The sequence below is a fragment of the Clarias gariepinus genome, chromosome 5 (genome assembly GCF_024256425.1).
Source record: "Clarias gariepinus isolate MV-2021 ecotype Netherlands chromosome 5, CGAR_prim_01v2, whole genome shotgun sequence".
NCBI lineage: Eukaryota > Metazoa > Chordata > Actinopteri > Siluriformes > Clariidae > Clarias > Clarias gariepinus.
In genome coordinates, this window is record NC_071104.1 from 32,367,197 (window position 1) to 32,388,180 (window position 20,984).

General features: G+C 36.8%; 2 protein-coding genes across 6 annotated transcripts; both read left to right on the top strand.

Moving 5' to 3' along the window:
• The first annotated feature begins 2,192 nt into the window (after nucleotides 1-2,192).
• Nucleotides 2,193-11,266, top strand: si:ch211-140m22.7 (uncharacterized protein LOC570370 homolog). 2 transcript variants are annotated; one of them, XM_053496521.1, is made up of 7 exons: nucleotides 2,193-2,272; nucleotides 2,596-2,660; nucleotides 4,259-4,358; nucleotides 6,682-8,775; nucleotides 8,907-8,970; nucleotides 9,143-9,267; nucleotides 10,559-11,266. In XM_053496521.1, the coding sequence occupies exons 2-7, from the start codon at nucleotides 2,616-2,618 to the stop codon at nucleotides 10,588-10,590; spliced, it is 2,460 nt and encodes an 819-aa protein (XP_053352496.1). In that variant the 5' UTR covers nucleotides 2,193-2,272; nucleotides 2,596-2,615; the 3' UTR covers nucleotides 10,591-11,266. The 2 variants fall into 2 exon arrangements, with proteins under 2 accessions (XP_053352496.1, XP_053352495.1); XM_053496520.1 differs by having other exon boundaries at nucleotides 2,194-2,272; nucleotides 2,592-2,660.
• Nucleotides 11,267-12,705: 1,439 nt separating this feature from the next.
• On the top strand, nucleotides 12,706-20,310 carry ndufv3 (NADH:ubiquinone oxidoreductase subunit V3). Of its 4 annotated transcripts, none has more exons than XM_053496531.1 (4): nucleotides 12,706-12,777; nucleotides 14,612-14,708; nucleotides 15,576-16,469; nucleotides 19,968-20,310. In XM_053496531.1, exons 1-4 carry the CDS (start codon nucleotides 12,733-12,735, stop codon nucleotides 20,144-20,146), a joined length of 1,215 nt encoding a protein of 404 aa, XP_053352506.1. In that variant the 5' UTR covers nucleotides 12,706-12,732; the 3' UTR covers nucleotides 20,147-20,310. The 4 variants fall into 4 exon arrangements, with proteins under 4 accessions (XP_053352506.1, XP_053352508.1, XP_053352507.1 ...); XM_053496533.1 differs by having other exon boundaries at nucleotides 14,612-14,702; XM_053496532.1 differs by having other exon boundaries at nucleotides 12,726-12,777; nucleotides 14,615-14,708.
• The last annotated feature ends 674 nt before the right edge of the window (nucleotides 20,311-20,984 follow it).

The following is a 20,984-nucleotide window of genomic DNA, read 5'->3' on the forward strand; positions in this document are numbered from 1 at the left end:
TTTATTGTGATTTCTCTTTTTACGTATTGTGTTTTATTAAATTGCTCTAATATTGTACAGCACTTTCGGCAACTTTTGTTGTTTTTAAATATGCTAAATAAATTTGACTTGTCTTAAAAAGCCATGAAACACCACAGCCGATACCACTGCTATGACCCTGCCCCCTTCTTCTTTAATTTCTTCGTCTTATACATGTTCCTCAAGAACACACTTGGTACTGCATACTGACTCTATTAAAATACAAAAAGTAAAATAATCACTTGACTAGGAAATTTCTATAATTACACATTTTCCTTCAATACTGATTTTACATATTTACATTACACTAATGTCTTTTGGCATTTGTGTAACTCCAAAACCTTATTATTTTGATTTAGCCCTTTATATCTCTTTGCATACCAGGTCTACAATCTTGGTACTTTATTCATTAAAAAAGATTTCCACATAAACGCTCATGTGTATCATGGAAACACATCGGTCTGATTGTATGAAATCCGTTTTCTATGTAGGACTGAAAAAATGTATATAAGAAGTAAATTCCATAATCATACAAATGCATGTCTACCAGATCTTATTTCCTAGGTGGTGTAATTCAGCCTGAGGTAAACTATTACTGCCTAAAGATGATTATTTTTCTAAAACAGTACATCCTGATGTTTTGGATCCATATTGCATTATTACTGGATTATGGTAAAAGTGCACTTAAATAGTTTGTAGTTACATTTAAATTTGTGAAATATCAATGAGGCACATTAATTCACAATGTCATTTAGGCTTCATTATAGCAGTGAGTCGCTGGATAACATAGACTGAGGACCACTGATCATGTAACAATATTTATTAGTTTTATTCCTTATTAGACTGTCATATCACCTACACTGGTACAAACTACACTATACAAAGATTTTGGATAAGCTTCATTAATTCGAGTCTCAACCTTAAGCAGTTATTCCAGCTTATTACCAGTTCACACCTTTAAACCACAGTGTTTGTCATTTTTCATTTTAGAATTGTCCATGTCCAGAATGAAACAGTTACTAAAGCTGAATAAGGGTAGTGGGGTTAGATTTGGTTAGATTTCCCCTAAAACCCAAAGACCTGCATTGCAGTTTGACTTTTCCAAAATTGTGTGGTACTGTGCACTGTGATTGGTGGACACCCATCCAGGAAGTCCCATGAGTTTCCGGTGATGGACTCCTGCCTGATGGTATTTTTTTATGTCCATGTCATTCCTTAAAACTATGCATAATTATACAGCTATAAGTACAGCTATAAGTTAACTAGTTTCCACCTAAATGTCTGGCACGTACATGTAAGTGGTTTACATTTTTTTGCTTTTTCATGTGTATGTTAATATAAAAAAATAAAATAAAAAGTCCTGTGTGCAGGGTCATGGTGGGCCTGGAGCCCATCCCAGGAGACTTAGGGCACAATGAAAGGTACAGCTTTGACAGGGTGACAATCCATTGTAGGGGACCCGTACACTACGAGCAATTTCAGAAAACAAATTGACTTAATCTGCACATGCTTGGACTGTGGAAAAAAAAAACGAAATACCCAGAGGAAAGGCACCATGCATGGGGAGAACATGAAAACTTCATGCACACAGAGTCGTGGTGGGAATTGAACCCTGAACCCTGGAGGTGCAGGGCCACAGTGCTACGCCACTGTGCCGCCTGGGGTGATATTATTGAATAAGGACTTTAAAATACATTTTGAATTAGATTAAAGGAACTGGTAAAGAGGTAATAATTTATTTATGACAGGCATATGTGAGACCGGATTAAGATCTTGGAACTAACCCATATTCATAGACATTTCAGCAGTACATTTGCAGTGTTTAAAGATTTGCACTTGTCATACAGATCTGGCAACCCTTGACTTTCTGGGTTGTGCATTAAATAAGCACTTATATATGGAATATTTGCTTTCTTTTTAAATAAAAAGAATGCATTGTAGAACATTGATCTGATGTGATTATTAATGAAATGCATGTTGCTTTAATACTTATAAAAAGAATGAAAGAGAGAGAGAGGGAGAGAGGGAGAGAGAGAGAGAGGACAACATGACTGTACAGCAGTGGGAGGAGTAATAAAGTAGGAAGGGGGCGTGTCCTCTGTTTGTGCACTAAAGACACATTGGTCTGGAGTTTACCTGCGCAGTGTTTGATAGAAGTGGTTTTAAAGACTTCAGAAGCTGTTAGGGGGCGTGTAGCTGTAGCTGAAGCTTTGATCTTGTTTGATTATTTAGTTTTTTTGTTCTGTTTTGAAAGGTAACACTTTTTACTCTAGATTACATACTCCATACAGACAGTTGTATAACAGTACTGTACAGTTTAGGGGAAGAAAGTGCAGCTTGTGATTCGGACACTTTATGTCTGGGTTGAATGATTTAGTACATGCAGTTTAAAAGCTACAGAACATACATTTTTCACTCCTAATCTGCGGAGACCTGGGAAATACTGGAAAATACTGAGAGTTTTATTTGTCAATAGGATACAAATAAGCTGTAACTAGAAGCTGAACAAGTTAAACTGTATTCAAAGAGAAACTCTTGTATTTAACTACAACAGTAAAGTTTATTTTCCACAGGAAGAGAGGTAAAGAAGTTTAAGCATGGCGGCGGCAATGCTCAGAATTGGACGACTGGGAACTTTTAAGGTAACTTATTGTTTTATTTTTCATGCATTTGATACATAATGAGAAAAATGAGGAGCAATGAGTGCATGGGTTTATACATCACACTTTGACAAAGAAGCGTAAAATAAATGAAATAAATCAGGTTTATAATAACATACGAAACTCATATCTTAACATATCTTAGTCTCTCTTATACCCTCTTGAGAACAGAGATTTATAAAACTGTAAATGTTTAATACTTAAATATAACACGTTTTATATATATATATATATATATATATATATATATATATATATATATATATATATACACACACAGTATGTATAAAAAAGAAAATTTAATGTTAGCCATCTACAGTAAGTTTAGTTTTAGAGTCTATAGTCTGTACTGAAAACAGAGACATTGTGTTCATTCGTAAAGCTGGGAGGTAAATATATAATATCCCAGAAAGTCTCCATTTTTTTAAATTGGTATTTTGGTTACATTCGGCACATCGGGCGACAGATACTCCCCAGGCTGGAGACATAGCCACCATTTCTATGGCAGTCACTTAAAGGGTCTGGTTGCCAGCTTGACACCCGATTGTCATTCGCGCACTACTGGCAATTTGGGAACATCAGTTAGTCTATTCTGCATGTCTTTGGACTGTGGGAGAAAACCGGAGTACCCAGAAGAAACCCACCGAGCACAAGAAGAACTCCACACACACAGACCTGAGGTCAAACTCCAACCCAGGAGGTGCAAGGCGAAAGTGCTAACGACTAAGCCACCATGCTGCCAAAAGTCTCCATAGAGACACCAGATGGCATGGAGGCATTTGTGACACCCTGCCGTTTCAATAGATCTAAATAGACACAATTGCCAAAAATGGTTGCTAATATATGTGTCTTGGACATTCAGGATGCTACATTTAATGCATTGCCATGTCAGAAAAAAAGTGTACATAGTCCGATGGATCCTATAAAATTCAAATTCAAATTCAAATTCAAATTTTATTTGTCACATACACAAACATACACAGTACGAAATGTAGTGAAATGCATTATACGACTGTCATTGACCCTAAAAGAGAGTTAAATTTTACAAATAATAAATAAATATGAATAAAAGAAATACGATATAAATTAAATTAAAAAATTAAATTAAACTAGGAAAAATAGAACTAAAAATAAAAATAGAAATGTGCTAGGAAAAAAATAGAACTAGAAATAAAAATAGAAATATGATGTACAGGAACATGTTATGCTCTGAAGTAGGTACATAATGTCCAAGCACAAATTGTTTAAATGACCACATTTTCAACATCAGTTGCTAAGTACACACAATCTGGACCAAATTAGGAAATAATTTTCATTTAGGCAAGATTTAGGCACTTTTCATTTAAGGGTGTAGGCCAGTAAGGATCTGTTATCAGTATTGTTTAAAGAATTCTGAGATGAATAAACTCCAAATCGAAAAATAAATGGAATTCACATAACGCTGAGTCTCTTCACTTTAATCTCCTTGACATTATTTACATTTTAAACCAAATGTGCTTGAACAGAGATGAAAACAACAAAGTGTGCAAAGCTATGAACTGGATTTCAGTACAGTGGACTAATTTCCTTTCTTTTATTAGAGCCTGCAGGCAGAGAGCTGGAGTGCATTACAAAAAGCCCAAGTGGTTGTGCTGCGTTCAAAATCTGGACAGGGTAAGAAGTCTAAAAAGTCCAACAAAGGTAGGTAGAGTAAAGGAGTCTACAATGTTTTATGCTATTATTTTATTGTGTTTTATATCTTAAACGAGGGCAGGGGTAGCTCAGTGGTTAAGGTGCTGGGCTGCTGATCCCTGGGATGCTGAGATGCCACTGTTGGACCCTTGAGCAAGTTTTCTCACCCTCAAATGCTCAGATTCAATCAGGTGTCAAGCTGGCAACCTGACCCCTCAAGAATCTGCCACTGAAATGATGGATATATCTCCAGGAAGTGGAGTTTGTCCACATGGACATGGGCATGGAGATATGTGCTCATTAAGTCACAAGAGCTTTAGTGAGATCAGGCACTGTTTTGGGGTGAGGGGGCCTGGCGAGCAGTCAGTGTTCCAGTTTATCTTAATTGAACCTTGTTTTATGTTTCTTGCTTTGTGCACAGAGGCATTGTCAGGCTGGTACAGGTTTGGGCCATGTAGTGCAAGTGAACTGCAGTTGCTACAGCATACAGTGCAAAGACATCCTATACCAACTTTGTAGCAGCAGTTTAGGAGAAGACCAAAAATGGGTTTGCTCAGGTGTCCAGAAACATTTGGTTGTATGTTAAAAGTGTATTGAAATGGTGGTACCAACATTTTTTAATTGACCTGGAATTTTTTTTTTTTATTGTATGTCAAAATTAGTAGCTTGGATTTGGATTCATGCCATCGAACACAGCTATGCAGATGCATTAATTTCAGAAATGTAAAGACCAAGTTGCTCAAAGAAAGTACATTTTTAAGTTTGGACTTTATTCATCACACATACACTTCTGCACAGTGAAACTTTTTATTCTTCGCCTATCCCAGCTTCTTGTAAGTAGGCTGGGGTCAGAGGGCAGGGTCAGCCATTATACGGCACCCCTGCAGCAGACAGGTTTAAGGGCCTTGCTCAAGGGCCCAACAGCGGCAACCTGGACTCGAACCGCGACCTCCTGATCAGTAACTAAGAGCCACCACCACCCCAACAATGTGAAGTATATAATAAAATACCATTTCTTTAAAAATAGTGAATAGAATGTTATTTATATGAATACTTCCCGAAAAATATTGCAAATATGATCTAAGAGATCATACTATGACATAAAAAATTATATAGTATCATAATAAAATAGGAATAAATACAGTGGTCACCACTGGCCTCCACAGTCCCGAGTTGGACTATATAAAGGGTCCTAGATGAATGGATGGATGGGTAGGATCATAATGCATGAGACTTATTCAGGGACTCCTACATTGCTAAAAAAATTTATTCGTATGTCCTACACTATGGCGATCATTTAAATGCCATGCGCTTTTTAGAAACCAGTCAATCGTACATACTGTTTATTGGCAGCTCCTTTGAACAGCCCATATAGTATTAGGTTGTGTTGAGGGGAAAGCCTTTATATGTCCCTCTGATGTCACCCGAATTATCTATAAACAACATAGAGACGGAAAAAACTGACAGCTTTTAAGAACAGCTAATGGATAAAGAAATATAAATGCAGGACAAATCTGGCTTATTTACTCAAGTTTTTTTTTTCACATACTCCGTAAAAAAATTCTTTGAAATAGCCTATAGTATCACAGTGTTGATTTGTTCAGTGATCAGTCCAGAAGGGTGACCCTTTAAAGCCCTCTCAAGCTAAAGCAAGATGTAAATAAAGGCTCATGGAGGTCAAGACATAGTAAATACTTCATACCTAGGGTTTACAGTGCTTTTGTGAGCAATGTAAGATCAAGCCTGTATAATTACATCAGAAGTTAAAAAATAACAAGCTTTTATATATAAAATATTACAAGCTTATTGTAAATATAGGAAACTTGCTGAATAAAGCTGGTATTCCACTTTAATGTGGTTATTATTCTCCTATATGACCATTCATTCATTTAATCATTCATTTTCTGTACCGCATTTTCTGTACCGCTTATCCTTTAGGCAGGAGGCAGGAAACTGTCTGTACATTATTTTATTCATGTGCCACATTGTTAGAGTTGACGTTAGCTTGGTATAGACCAGGGGTGTCAAACCTTAAACAGAAAGGGCATGTGCATGTGAAGGCTTTTGTTCCAATCAAGCAGAAGTCACACCTGATTCCACCTGTTAAATCAGTCGTTCTTGGCATTTAATCAGATGTGGCATCTGCTTGGTTGGAATGAAAGCTTGCTCCCACACCAGCTCTTTCTGGATGAGGTTTGACACCTGTGGTATAGACATTGCACCTATGCGTCATCTAATTACTTTTTGTGAAAGCTGGTTAACTGGTTGCTTGTCCAGACAGTGCAGGACATGAAGAGATTCAATAAATCGTTTTTGTTTGTTTTCCTTCTAGAAACATCCAAATCAAAAACGTACTTTGATATTCAAAATCTTATTCAACACAGAACCTACCAAGGAGTCACCAAGCAGGCCATAACACCTGCTCCTGCTACCCCCACAGCAGTAGCAGCAGCTGGGTCTGTAACTGCAGCAGCCATTTCTAACCAAGCTGCAGCTGTAGCACCCCCAACTGCTGAAGTCATTACTGATCCTGTCCAAAGTGAAAGTTCACCTGTTACAGAAATCTGTCCAGCAGCAGTGGATACCACACCTATCCCAAAAGTCGCTGCTGCTCAACCTGCTGTTGAAGCTGAACCTGTTGGTGAAGATGCAAGAGAAGTCACTTCCCATGTTCTTGAAGCTGAAGTTGAAACTGTACCTGTTGCAGAAAACCCAGCCCCTGCTTCTACAGCTGAAGTCATACCCATTGCAAAAGCTACCCCAGAAGCAGTTTGCCCTGTTATTAAAACTGTCCCTGCAGATGTTGCAGAAGTTATTCCAGAAGTTACAGTTGAGTCAGCCCCTACAGGGGTTGCTGCAGGGGTTTCAGCCGAACTAGAAGCTGCTCCTACAGACCTTTCCCTAAAAGTTACAGCTCAAGCAACTTCTGCTGCAATTATTTCAAAAAATGCAGTTGAAGCATCCTCTACAGACGTTGCCCCAGAAATTACACCTGAAGTGACCACTACGGCAGTTGCTCCAGAAGTTACATGTGAAACAACCACCACTACTGCTGTGCCAGAGTCTGCAGGTGAAGCAGCCCCCAAAGAAGTTGTCCCAGAAGTTACAGCTCAAGCAACTTCTGCTGCAGTTATTTCAGGAGCTACAGTTGAAGCATCCTCTACAGATGTTGGCCCAGAAGTTACACCTGAAGTGACCACTACACTAGTTGCTTCAGAAGTTACATGTGAAACAACCACCACTACTGCTGTGCCAGAGTCCGCAGGTGAAGCAGCCCCCAAAGAAGTTGTCCCAGAAGTTACAGCTCAAGCAACTTTTGCTGCAGTTATTTCAGGAGCTACAGTTGAATCATCCTCTACAGATGTTGGCCCAGAAGTTACACCTGAAGTGACTACTACAGCAGTTGCTTCAGAAGTTACATGTGAAACAACCACCACTAAAGCTGTGCTGGAGTCTGCAGGTGAAGCAGCCCCCAAAGAAGTTGTCCCAGAAGTTACAGCCCAAGCAAATCCTGCTGCAGTTATTTCTGGAGCTACAGTTGAATCATCCTCTACAGATGTTGGCCCAGAAGTTACACCTGAAGTGACTACTACAGCAGTTGCTTCAGAAGTTACATGTGAAACAACCACCACTAAAGCTGTGCTGGAGTCTGCAGGTGAAGCAGCCCCCAAAGAAGTTGTCCCAGAAGTTACAGCCCAAGCAAATCCTGCTGCAGTTATTTCTGGAGCTGCAGTTGAAGCATCCTCTACAGAAGTTGCCCAAGAGGTTACAAACGAAGTGGCCACTACAGCAGTTTCTCCAGAAATTGTCTCTGAAGGTACATGTGAAACAACCACCACTGAAGCTGTACCAGAAGTTACCCAAGGGGTTAAACCCAAAGTGGCCACTACAGCAGTTTCTCCAGAAATTACCTCAGTAGTTACATGTGAAACAACCGCCCCTGAAGCTATGTCAGAGTCTGCAGGTGAAGCAGCCCCTACAGAATTTGTCAACGAAGTTACAGTTGAAGCAGCTCCCACAGAAATTGCTCATGAACTTATGGCAGGGGCAACTCCTTCGGATGTCGTTCAAGAAGTTACAAATCAGACAGTTCCTACAGAAGTTGCACCTGAAGTGGGCTCCAAAGAGCTTGCTCCAGAGGTTATGGCTAAAGCAATCCCAACAGAAACTTCAGCTGAAGCAGCAGCTTCTGTAGACCCTGTTGTAGAATCTGTTATTGAGACTGTCCTAGAAGCTGCTGCTGAAGCGGTTACTGAAGTCATTGCAGAAACTGTCCCTTTTGAAGCTGTTGTTGAAGTAGTGGACGCAATTGCTGAAACTGTAGCTGAAGTTGTTGCAGAAGCAGCTTCAGTAGAAAATCAAGATGACATTGCCAGTGTGATTACTGATGCAGCAGAGGCTCCTGTCGAAGTAGAAGCATCTGAGGGTATACACCACCTTCCTTAACTACTACTCAATATATTGATATATTTTGATTCTGTAATAAATGAAAAAGTTAATCTTCATCCGAATTTCTTAAGTCTATAAAGCAACAGATTTTTTTCCTTTGGCTGTTAGCTGGTTTGGACCCTATTCAGAAACTCTTCTTGGATTCCATTCACACCTATTCCTCCAGAAGCATGTAAGTGTTTCTCATCCTGATGACTGACCAAACAGAAATGGACATTTTAATCTTATTACTTCATAATCACATTATTTAAAAATTAAAATCACTGTAAATGAACATTTCACCGCTGTTTGTTCACTCAATGTACAGTATGTGTGTATTTAACTGCATTCTCTTGTATTATCAGAGGAACTGGGGGTCTGGTTGATGCAGGTCTTGAATACCACAAGGCCCTGGCTGAGGAAATCACCAAACTACAAAGGTTATATGGTGGTGGAGACCTGGAATCATTCCCAGAATTTAATTTTCCTGGTTGGTCAAAGGTTTATTATAATTATCTTAACTGAGCTTTGCTTGAATATCTTGAATATTCATCCTACAGTTCACTTATACATCATATTAATAAATTTTTTAATTGTGGTGTTTACTTCAACAGAATTTCTTCCCTTTCAAGGGAATGTCAGTAGACCTGATCTTGCATAAGCCTTACAGAGGGTTTATTCTCGATAGCCCCAAGCTAATTGCTCATCCCAGTTGCAGAGCTTTTATTAAAACAGTGCTCTCGCTTGAAAGAGCTCATACAGTCTGATCAACCATGCGACTAATCTAGTCAACAAAGGCTAAATGATTGTCACGCAAACCTAGCAAGCATATTTGAACTCATATAATAGTATGCCATATTAAATTAAAATCACAAAATGTTTTCCGTTAACTCCAGAGCGGCCAGAAAAAATGTATACACACTTCAACATGAAAAATATTTGCCTCTCTTTTGATGACCACATGACAACATCAACGGTGCGACTACTGAAAAAACATAATACTAAACATTGCTGCCTTATTTCAATTGAAGTTTAAAAAAACTGCATAGACAACAACTGTTAAAGTGTGTATACATTTTGGGACCCTATGTAGATATTCATAGGGTAGGCTAATGTTAGTTCTATAAGCAAATTCTTAGCTATATATCTTTGTGTATGACAGACTTAAGTTAAAATAGTCTTTATTTATTTTTATTTATTAATAGTGGCATCCATCCAGTGACATCTTTTCATATTAAAATGTATTTTTTATTTATTTACCAGTAACATGGATTAATTATTACAGAAAAAAGAGGGGTGTTGGAAATGTGTTCAGTTCAAATTCTGATGTGCTTAAGTTTAAACATTAAGATATTTAAGGCTGTCTATTTTACTTTACAGTGAGTAACAGTAGGATTTGGAAGAAAAGGAGGATGTCTTTCTTTTAGATGTAATTAAGCAAGTACTATAATAAAGTACTGATTCACTTTAATAAAGTACAGATACTTTAAAGTATATATATATATATATATATATATATATAATTAAAAATTTATAATAAACTGCATTGCAATTGGTGAATAAGTATAATTCAATTAATGTATGATTTTGCCTTGAACCTTGAACTCTTTACAATCTTAATAATATTGGTTGTATTTTAGGAGGATCAGCAAAACATAAAATAAATTTAAATGAATACCTAATAATCATGCATTATAATGTATTTCTTTATTTATTAGTTATACCGAATGCAATGTCTCCTGAGCAAGGCTTTATTTAATTTTTTTTTTTTTTTATTCCAGAACCAACGTTGGATGAAGTGTTTACCAAGTAAACAGCCTTTTTTTACACCATTATGCCATTTTGTGCCTCCATCTGGGACAAATATGGTTGCTCTCTTCACCATGGGCATTTAAGTCAAACCGAGACTTGATGAAATTTCCCTTAAATGAAAACATTCCCAAAAGACTTCAAGCACAGTACAGTGATGGGACTCATAGCTGCAGTAAAACGTTTGAATGGTGTAAACATATTAAAGAAGGCTGTACGTTCATAAATTACATTCCCAGCTGAGATGGCTTGGAGCCCCATAACATTCTTACTTGATTGTATCTAAGAACTTGTGAAATGTACGGATAGGTATATTAGAGTATGAGATTATAATAAATAAATTAAGTTTTTAGTCTATAACTATGTTTTGGTATTCTTTACAATGAAAAGTCGCGGTTTGACTTGAACACCCCTTGTATTTTTATATAGACTGGCTTCTATATGATGAAAAGCATCTGTACATGTATTGAATCAGAGGCAGTGAGAACATCATGTAATATTTATTAAATATTGTATGCATTTACATGTTATTTTCTGAATTTCTGCTCAGTTTTCATGAAAACAATTAATAGAAAACAAAAAATAAATATATCCATGTTTGTGCATGTTTTTCTGCTATTGACCTGGTTGTGGATCTCTGAATTTGTGGCTAATAAAGGGCTCTGTGCGTGCCAATTAAGTTCTTTTACACCAAACTCATCAAACTATGTCTTTATAGTCCTTGCTTTGCGCTCACAGTCATGTTGTATGAAGTTGGAACCATACAGTAGCATTGTCCAATATGTCAAGACTATTAAAGTGAAATAAATATGAAAAGAAAATAGAAGGTAAATTTAATTAAGATTAATAAAATAACTGTACAAATATATGAAAAATATAGAAAAATAAGAAAATCAGCTGTACAATGAAAATATAGAATTTGTAGAATTTTTGTGTAGGAATGCAGTTGAATAAAAATAGAAATTTCCAAGGGGTGTGCAAGAAAAAAACATAAAAAAGATAAAAAGATATTTTATTGATCCTGAAGGAAGTTCCAGATATCCAGCAACAGTTACACTCATTACTTACAACATTTTGTAGATTGCAAACTGTATGTCTTTCATATAGTCAGAATACACAGGGTAATGTGAAAACTGACCAGAAGTTACTAATGCAATGCCAAGAACAATAACTACAAGATATATAAAAAGCATATAAATAAAGCATATAAATCAAAAGTTAAAAAAAAAAGTTAAGTTAATTGCAGTGTAGCCATAATGTGCAATTTTATATGCAAAGCGACAACAGTGCAAATAGTTTTAATTGTGCAAATACCTAAATATATCTGAAAATGAAAATATATAATTGTCTTAAATTAGCCTGTTTTAAAACAATTTGCCCACTATATTGGATTAGAAACAGAAAATCAGGAGTCGTTACCTGCACTTATTTGTTGATGAAGATGGTCTACCAGTTTGACCAGCTTAGCCTGTGCTTTGCCAACATGATAGAGTTAGTCTTTCCCACTTGTCCAGTATGCGTAAGTCTTTTTCTCATCCTAGTGGTCAGCGCGATCGCCTTGTACCTCCAGGGTCCGGGTTAGATTCCTGCCTCAGGTCAGTGTGCATGTAGTTTGCATGTTCTCCCCATGCTTGGTGGGTTTCCATTGGGTACTCTGGCTTCCTCCCACCATCCAAAGACATGTCAATTAGGCTAATTGGCATTTCCAAATTGCCCGTATTGTGTGAATAGATTGGCACCCAGTCCAGGGTGTACCTTGCCTCATGCCCTACAGTAAGTCACCTGGGATAGGCTCCAGGCTCCCCAGCAGCCCAGGATACAGAATAAAGTGGTATAGACAGTGAGTGAGTGAGTGGAATTGTACCTTTAGTGCAGCTGCGGTTTAAAGCCGCTGTAATATACAGGGCCCATTATGGTAGGCACTGACTGTGTATTCACATTATTATTATTCTGTTTCCTACAGTGACATTAATAAATTAATTAGGATTGTATTAAAGCTTGTGATAATGCATGCTGGAACTTGTTAGTAAAAAAAAATAAATAAATTCCAAAATGGCCAAAATGATATATATTTTTATTTACCCCCGGAACGATTTGTATGAAGATCATTGTTTCCTGCACGTACAATAATATCGAGAGCACAAAGATGGCGGCCTCCCTTCTGCGGCTAGGACGATTCGGATTATTGAAGGTAAAGTAGATCAACACACCACATAAGAGTGTGACATAAATAAATGCACCAAGTGAAACAAATGTATAATTCACAACTTTGTTATTTGTGTTTTAATTGAGTTAGGATAAAATTTCAGCTAAAAGTTATCTTATTAACTGTATAACGCAGCTTACGTCATTGGTTCGAGAATTAAAAATATATGAAAACTGTGCATTAACAAGTTTGTTTAATGTGTATTTCGCTGTGTTTGTGTCGTGAGCAGTTTTTACTAACTCTTCCTTATCGGCCACTTAAACTGTAGCTGCTGCGTTAATGCTGAATCACAGACAAGATTTTATAATCAGTATAATCTATTGTATTATTAGAGAATTAATCACCAGTCACATCCCGATACGATATTATTACCATACCTGGGTGTCGACCCCATTTTTAAATTTTAAATATCCTTGTTATGGCTTAAATGCCCCCCCGTCATGGATCCCCCCCGCCCCACACACACACACACAAACATAATTGCTATTAAATAATATATTAGGACATAAATTCATAGATTTATTATTATCAAATATAATATTACTATTATAATAAACCCTAGTCACGTGACAGCCATTAAGACAATACAAATTCTTGTATAATGTTTATTTTGTGGCACATTTATTTTTCAGGGCTTTGTCATGAACATGCAAATAAACATTTATATATAATAAAAAATAAATATTGTTTATGATGAAAAATTAGACAAAACCAATTTATTATAAAATCAACCATATAAAAGTATAAATGTTGTACAGGTATATGAAAAATATATATATATATTTATATTTTTTCATTTACAACATATTTATTTTCATATTGCTCATTTTATTTTCTCATGTAATTTGTTGCGGAAAGATCGAAACCTAATCACAGTGCCAAAACTCGCAGTGAATCATGATGAACCGTACTTACGGCCACCGCACAAAACCACGTAGGTGGATAGGGGTATTACTAGTTACCAGATTATAGGCCAAACTTCACTGAGAGGAATCACAAAGGAGTTTTCATTTTCTGTAATGGAAAAGTACTCGAACTAGTTACCTTTATCAGAAAGTAACGCTGTAATGTAACATAGACAGTAATTTTGTAATGTAATTAGTTACTTTAAAAGGTAATGTCCCCCAACACTGTTAAGAAATACAGTGGAATTTTGTAACTAAATTAATTTATTTCATTATTAAAATAAATATAATATTAAATAATTACATGTTAAAGTAGCATTCTACGTCCCAGCACTACTTATTGACCGGCCGCCACTGTACTGCATCTGCATGAGTCATTTTGTTAAGTTTAATAGTTATGTGCAAGTTTAAAAGAGAACTTTGAACACAAGTACACAAATTCAGTCAAAAAAATTTAGACACTCCTTCTAATTCCTCAGCCTTTCCTGTTTTTTATTTCTTTCTACCATGTGAAACAAAGCTGAATGCAGTTATAATTTGCAATGATGTGTCTGCTACAAATGCTCTGTAAGGCCTTAATAATTTTTGCAAATTAAAAGAAACGGAACAGCCAGAAACAGCCACATGTTTGTGTTTGTGTATATGTAGCAAAACATAAATAAGCCAAAATAAAAACCCAATATAGATTTCTGGGTGATGTATTCTTAGACAGTTCTTACCACCGCCATCATCAAAACAGTTTTAAATCAAATCTAAGACATACTAAATCTGTTTTGCTGGTTAATGGCTAATAAGCTTGCATTTTTTTGTATGTATAACCTGTCATTATATAATGAACTAAAAAAATGTCTTTTAATTTAGTTTTTTTTTCTTTTAAATAAAAACTACTTCTGTCTTTTGTTCATTGTTTCCAGCAGGATGGCTGGGGTGCACTGAGAACCCCACTCACTGCGGCCTTATGCACTAAAGCACAGCCACCCAAGAAACCTGCAAAGAAAGCTTCAAGTAAGAGTAAGAGCATGGCTTTTCATTTGTCTTGATTAACATTTAACCTTTCCAAGATATTCGACATTGCCATGCTTTATTTAGCGCTTCAGCTGTCTAACATCATCACATCAGACATGTTTCGAATTTTATTTAATTCTTTCCAAACCATGATCTTCATATGGATTTATAAGACGCAGGTGCTCATACTCTTTATGTTGATTAGTAATTAGTGTGTAGAAAGAGGTAATGTTGGGTTTATATATTTCACTTTTAAGAATCAGAAGTTATTTATTCAATAAGTAGTAAAATAGTTACTTGTTTCATCTTAACTTTTTCCTTGTAAAACACACCTGGGCTGTTTGGATTATTACCACCAATAACATATAAATAATCTTTTGGTTTTATTCATTTTTAACAGTTTTCTTCTTCTTTTTTTTCTTTTAAACTGGACCTTCCTTTCATGGCAAAAAGGACAAAGTTTTAGTTGCATAAAGAGTTAGACTTTCTAGTTACTAATCCACACAAGCTCTTTTTAACGCATCTATCTAAAAGCTGTGTCTAATCATTTGGATTAAAAAAACGTAAAGGAGCAGTTTGTGAGTTTCTTAACATTTAGTAATTACTTTCAGCAGACAGATAAGTCAGTCTGCTTTTACATTTTAAGTGCAGTTCACATTACAGCCAGCAGAGGGCTTTCAAAGTTACAAACTTCTCCTTTAAAATAAGACTGTGCTATATTTCTGATTACAGAGTGCATGCTTTAGACTAATGCTGTTATTAACAGGATGATGGATCTCTTTCTGCAGCGATGTTGCTTCCTGGATTCAAGGTTTCATGCTTGTGTTAAACATAAACAGCTTACAATGTTTATCCCATTTGCCGTTTCCTCAGCCTCAGAGGCCCTGGACGAGAGGGCATCTCTGCTAGCCTACAAGACTACTGTTGCCTTCCCTGCTAGACTTTCTCCTTCAGGATTTCTCAGTCAAGGGGCTACACTAGGTGAAGATAAGCAAAGTGGGGATCCCGCTAGTACAGAACCCCCTTTGTTAAAATCAGTCACTGCCGCTCAAAAAGACGCAACAAGTCCAACTAGTGCTGAGGTGAAGACACCGAAATCTGAAGTTAAACTTAAAGATGATAACGCTACATCTTCCTCATCTAGTGATTCAGATTCCGACTCGGATTCTGACTCGGATTCTGATGATGAAAAACCTGACAAGACCAAACAGAAAGAACCAGTCTTCCAGACCGAAGATAAAACAGGACAGAAAGAAAGAAAGTCCTCTTCTGTGACTGAAGAGACTGCTTCGTACCTGAAGACCAAAGCTGTTCCTGAACACCGGCAAACTGATTCCGTTCCTAAAGAAGCACCTGAAGATGCCAAAACAGTGAGTAAACCCATGTCCAAAAAAGTGTCTGCTCCAAGCAAGGCAGTGTCCTCATCGGAGGACATAGTCGACCCTGCTCCTGTCTTATGCACAGCTGACAGTGTTAAAGCTCCAGCAGGGGTTAAACCAGAAAAAGAAGCAGGTGTGAAAGTGAAGACTTCAAAAATCCCTGAACGCGTCCCTAAAGAAGCCCCTGATGTGGCTGCCACACCCAAACCAGAAGTCGTCTGTGATTCTACTCCCGAAACAGCATCCGAACCCAAAGTCAAAATCAAACCTGTATCAAAGACGACAGAAGCGGTCGCTGCTGCTGAAGAGTTAGTCGACCCCGCTCCTGTAGGCACTGATGCAGAAGAACTCTGCAGAGCCGAACCTGAAGTAGCAGCTGCACCAGAGGGTACACACAAAATCCTTTTCACTCCTCTGAGCAAGCTTCTAAACACATAGACTTTTTTTAAATGATTTGGAAAATCCAAACATGCTGGTTATGGCTCAAATTGGTATTTAAATTCTTCCTTCCCCCTCAAAGATATATGCTAGAGTTCTGATTGCTATATAAATACCTATTTAGTCTACACCAATCAGCCATAACATTAAAACAAATGATGGATGAAGTGAGTAACATGAATTACTTTATTACAGGGGTACTTTTCAAGGGTTGGGACGTATATAAAGCGGCAAGTGAACAGTCAGTTCTTGAAGTTGATGTGTTTGAAGCAGGGAAAATGGGAAAGCATGAAGAGCTAAGACTTTTTGGCAAGGGCCACAGTTTGATGGCTATACAACTAGGTCAGAGCATCTCCAAAACAGCAGGTCTCGTTAGGTGTTTCTGTATGCAGTGGTTAGTACCTACCAAAAGTGTCCCATGGAACGACCACTTTTAAACGAGTGACAGGGTCATGGACCCGCATACCTCACTGATGGGCATAAAGATATATGGTTCAATCCAACAAAAAAGATTAAAAAGTAAGTGCTCATCAGAAGACATAGTGAAGCACAACTTGCTGCTTATTTGGCTACGTTGATGAAGATGGACTAATGGAAGAAGGTAGCCTGGTCTGATAAATCACGTTTTCTTTTACACCATATGGATGGCCAGGTGCTTGTGTTTCACTTTTATAGGGAAGAGATGGCACTAGGATGATACCTGGAGAAGCTGATAGAGGAAGTTTGATGCTTTGGCCAATGTGCTACCAGGAAACCTTTGGTCCGCCCTGTCTTCTGGATGTTTCATTGACACATACCATCTACCTAAACGTTGTTACTGTTTAAGAACAATGTTCCCTAATAGCTGTTGTCTCTTTCAGCAGGATAGTGCTCCATGCCACATTGTAAACTGTATTCAGGAGTAATTTAAGGAACATGACCACAATGATCCAAAACCCACAAATATCAATCTGATTGAACATCTGTGGGATTTATTAGACAAACATTTCTAAAACGTAAAAGAACCATCTTACCTTTAAAGGTCATGACCAGTCAGCCAGTCAGAACTGATTTGGCGGCAGTAAATTATATACTAAAGTGCATATTATTGGGCGGGTGGTTTGAATGTTATGGCTGATCCGTGTATCTTGAATGAGGATGCACATTTATAGACTGACAGATACTCCGTATTTTTAATACCAGCATGTCTGCCTTTCTGCACTCTGGATGCTTGGGTCTGGTTTCCGTGCATGCATGCAATGAAAGAGTGAACGAATGAGTGTTGCAATAAATTCTTACAAATGGACGCCTTCTTAAAATGTGAATATTCTGATTTGTTTTCTTTTCTTTGTATGCTGCATAGTTTGGGCCTAAAATCTTTAGATGCCATCTTTCCTCTGTACCTGATTGTACCTGCTGCTATCTTGGTGTTTACATCTGATACCTTTTTTTAATTAATTTTTCCGCATAATCACCTGTACACTATAGTAATGTACATTCTGAGCTCCTCAAATTTAACAGTCCTTTTACATTCCTGGGGTCTTTCTCATTTTCCCTGTTAAGTATTGCAATATGTAGTAGCATTTTATAACCTGAGGCATTTTATATAGTTTTATCATATACTAATAATGTATTAGCATGTACATTATATTATATTATATTATATATAATTATTAATATTCTCATCTTTTATGTATCTGTGAATGGCCTAAAACGTAAATGGACTTTTCTCATCCATTTAAAAATATTTTTTATATACTTAAACATAACTAAACATATCTTCCACTGTGGTTTCCCGTTTTCTTTCTTTTGTTCTTTTGACATAATGACGGACAGCTGTTCGTTATTTATTTGAGTGCAAAAGTTTGTATACCCTTTAAATAAGTTAAACTGCTTTTGTAGGACAATAATCAAGTACAGTTGAGGTGTTCTGCAGCCTGTCTCAAAGCAGACTAGATCAAGAAGATCTTTTTACGTTGTAAAGATAAATGCAAACCCTTTACTGCTGACTGTTACAAATTGATGACATGGAAGGCTCCTTCCTTCAATGCTAAACAAACATCACCTTTATATTAACAGTTTTTGCCTCACTTTATCCAGGATAAATCTTCATCAGATTGACATAAAATGTAGATTTTGCTTAACAGCCTGAACTGTTGTCAGAGCAGCTAAAATAGAACTTAGTTAGTTAATACCTTTTGGCTAAGAAATCAACGAAGCTGTGGTATAAAGAAAATTTTACATTACAACAACTGTACTGGGTCTTAAGTGTTTAAAAAAAACATGCATTGTTACTCGATATTATTTCACGGTTGCATTTTATTTTCTAAATCTGATAAACAAATTCTTCCCTCAACTGTACTTGGTTTACCATATTTGCTATATTTTTCATTTGATGTCCTGTTTCCTTTTCAACACATTCATCTTCTAATGTTAATGGTAAAGCTCTTAATGCAACTTGTGCCAGGTAATGTTAATTGTAGATACAGTTGTTATTAATATGTTAATCGCTGTCCTGGTGTCAGACGCCACAGGTGGATGGTGTTTTAGGCGAAGTCGCCTCTTGCTGATTTCTCACCTTTTCTTTCTTTGTGTGTCTAATTACCATACGACGGCTTCAGATCTAAGTGATACACGCAGCCCCTCCCTTCACCAACTGTGCTACCTTTTCTGTTATCTTCTGATTTTGTTTCTCTGTTCTGTCTTAAAAGTCTTAATGATTATATCCATGTTTAATATAAACCCCAGGGCACTTCTTAACCAACACACAGCTGTAACACTTAACTTGGATTAGATTGATTTTTTTTTGTGCTTAAAATTTAAAGGAAAAAAGGAACACTGGAAAGTGTGCCATTTAAAATCAATCATAATTTTAATTTATTTTGCTATTCCTGTTCAGTCATGAAATGGAAAATTAGTGAGTTATTTTAAAATAAAGGAAGCTGGCAGTTGTCTAGAGCAAATGAGAAGCCTTGGGCCATTCACACTCCATTCATTTTATTGTTTGTGACAAAGGGGGACGGGTAGCGTTGACTGACATGGAAAAGTGTAGGAAGAAACTACTGTAAAACAATGCTGGCTGAAGTGTGAATATTCCCATCCTATGTTCCTTTCAAGCCAGGATGTAAAAAGAAGTTAAAGTGTTAAGACAAATGTTGGATGCATTTTGTTTCTAACAAGCAGGAGGTCTAATCCTTTAAGGATTATATTTCTTTGGCATCTAATATATAGATGTGTATAGTCAAAGTTTTATCATTTATTTATTTTTAACGAAAATGTATCTTGTATTAGTTAAATAAGTAAAGTTTGTAATAATCATTTGGACCAAAATGGTTAAATAATATATTTAATAAATTTGATGCATTGACTTGTATCAGTGCCCTGTTAGATTCTTTAAATAAGAGAATTATTTATGTGTAATTGTTAGCAATATCTTATTTTTGCTCTCTTTTATGTCTGCCTTTCGTAGAAGCTGCTGCAGCAGCAGCACCGGCGCCCGAGCCTGCACCCGAGCCATTCGATAACACCTCATACAAGAACCTGCAACATCACAGTTACAACACGTACACGTTCGTGGACATGGATGTGGAGATGGCCAACCAACGTATGCCCCAGCCCTCTACGGGAAGGCCCTCACCCAAGCACTGATCTCTCCCTCAGGGGGGCCTGTGATCTCCTTCCTGTTCTCCACAGGGATTCATGTCCTACTGCTCCTGCGTTGCGCCGATTTGTCTTTCAGATGCTTGATCACATTGTCTGATGAAATGCTTGCAATCACATTAAAGCATTTACAGTAATTAAACAATTTAAAATGATTTAGTGTTTTTGTTTTAGGGACAAATAACAGTCACAAGTCTGCTTAACTAGTTGAGCTTAAACTAAGAAGAGGTTGTTTCTTTGTAAACAGATATATTTTGTTTTCAGCATAAATTAGATTTTACTATCAGGATTTTGTGATCATGCTAATTAACATTAAAGGTAAATATTTCCTCCACCTGTGTGAGACTAAAGGTTTAGTAAAAAAAAAAATCTGAATATGTTTAGAGATGAGTTCAAGTCAATGTATTTAAACAACTCTATTTTTTTTATTCCTGATGAAAGACATAAATTAAGCTAGGTTTGGTAATATTTTGTTAGCTGAATAAATGCTTCACTAAGGGTAGTATACATCCTTACATCCTGATCTGAGTTTTGAATGGGAAAACCTTTTTTGTAAGTACATACACATTAAGACCCGGGTCTCAAAATGAGAAAAAAAAGTGCAAACATTTTGTTGGCAGAGAATCCTTTGTGTCCAAACAAATCCTACACACTCGCCACAGATTTATTTTTAGGCTAAATAATCTTCAGCTCAATAATATTGTTTTAGTTGTAGGTTCTCCATATTTCCTCATATCTAAATAAAATGGCAGTAGCTGAATTGATGTTTAATGGTCCTGACCCCCACCAGGATAAAGCATTGTGAGGGTTTGACTGAAAGATTTGG

Excerpts from the sequence above, each read along its gene's own strand:
- si:ch211-140m22.7 (XM_053496521.1), top strand. The coding sequence starts at position 2,616 with ATGGCGGCGGCAATGCTCAGAATTGGACGACTGGGAACTTTTAAG. Across the intron at positions 2,661-4,258 it reads GACGACTGGGAACTTTTAAG|AGCCTGCAGGCAGAGAGCTG; the intron begins GTAACTTATTGT and ends TTCTTTTATTAG. Across the intron at positions 9,268-10,558 it reads CCCAGAATTTAATTTTCCTG|AACCAACGTTGGATGAAGTG; the intron begins GTTGGTCAAAGG and ends TTTTTATTCCAG.
- ndufv3 (XM_053496531.1), top strand. The coding sequence starts at position 12,733 with ATGGCGGCCTCCCTTCTGCGGCTAGGACGATTCGGATTATTGAAG. Across the intron at positions 14,709-15,575 it reads AAAGAAAGCTTCAAGTAAGA|CCTCAGAGGCCCTGGACGAG; the intron begins GTAAGAGCATGG and ends CCGTTTCCTCAG. Across the intron at positions 16,470-19,967 it reads AGTAGCAGCTGCACCAGAGG|AAGCTGCTGCAGCAGCAGCA; the intron begins GTACACACAAAA and ends TGCCTTTCGTAG.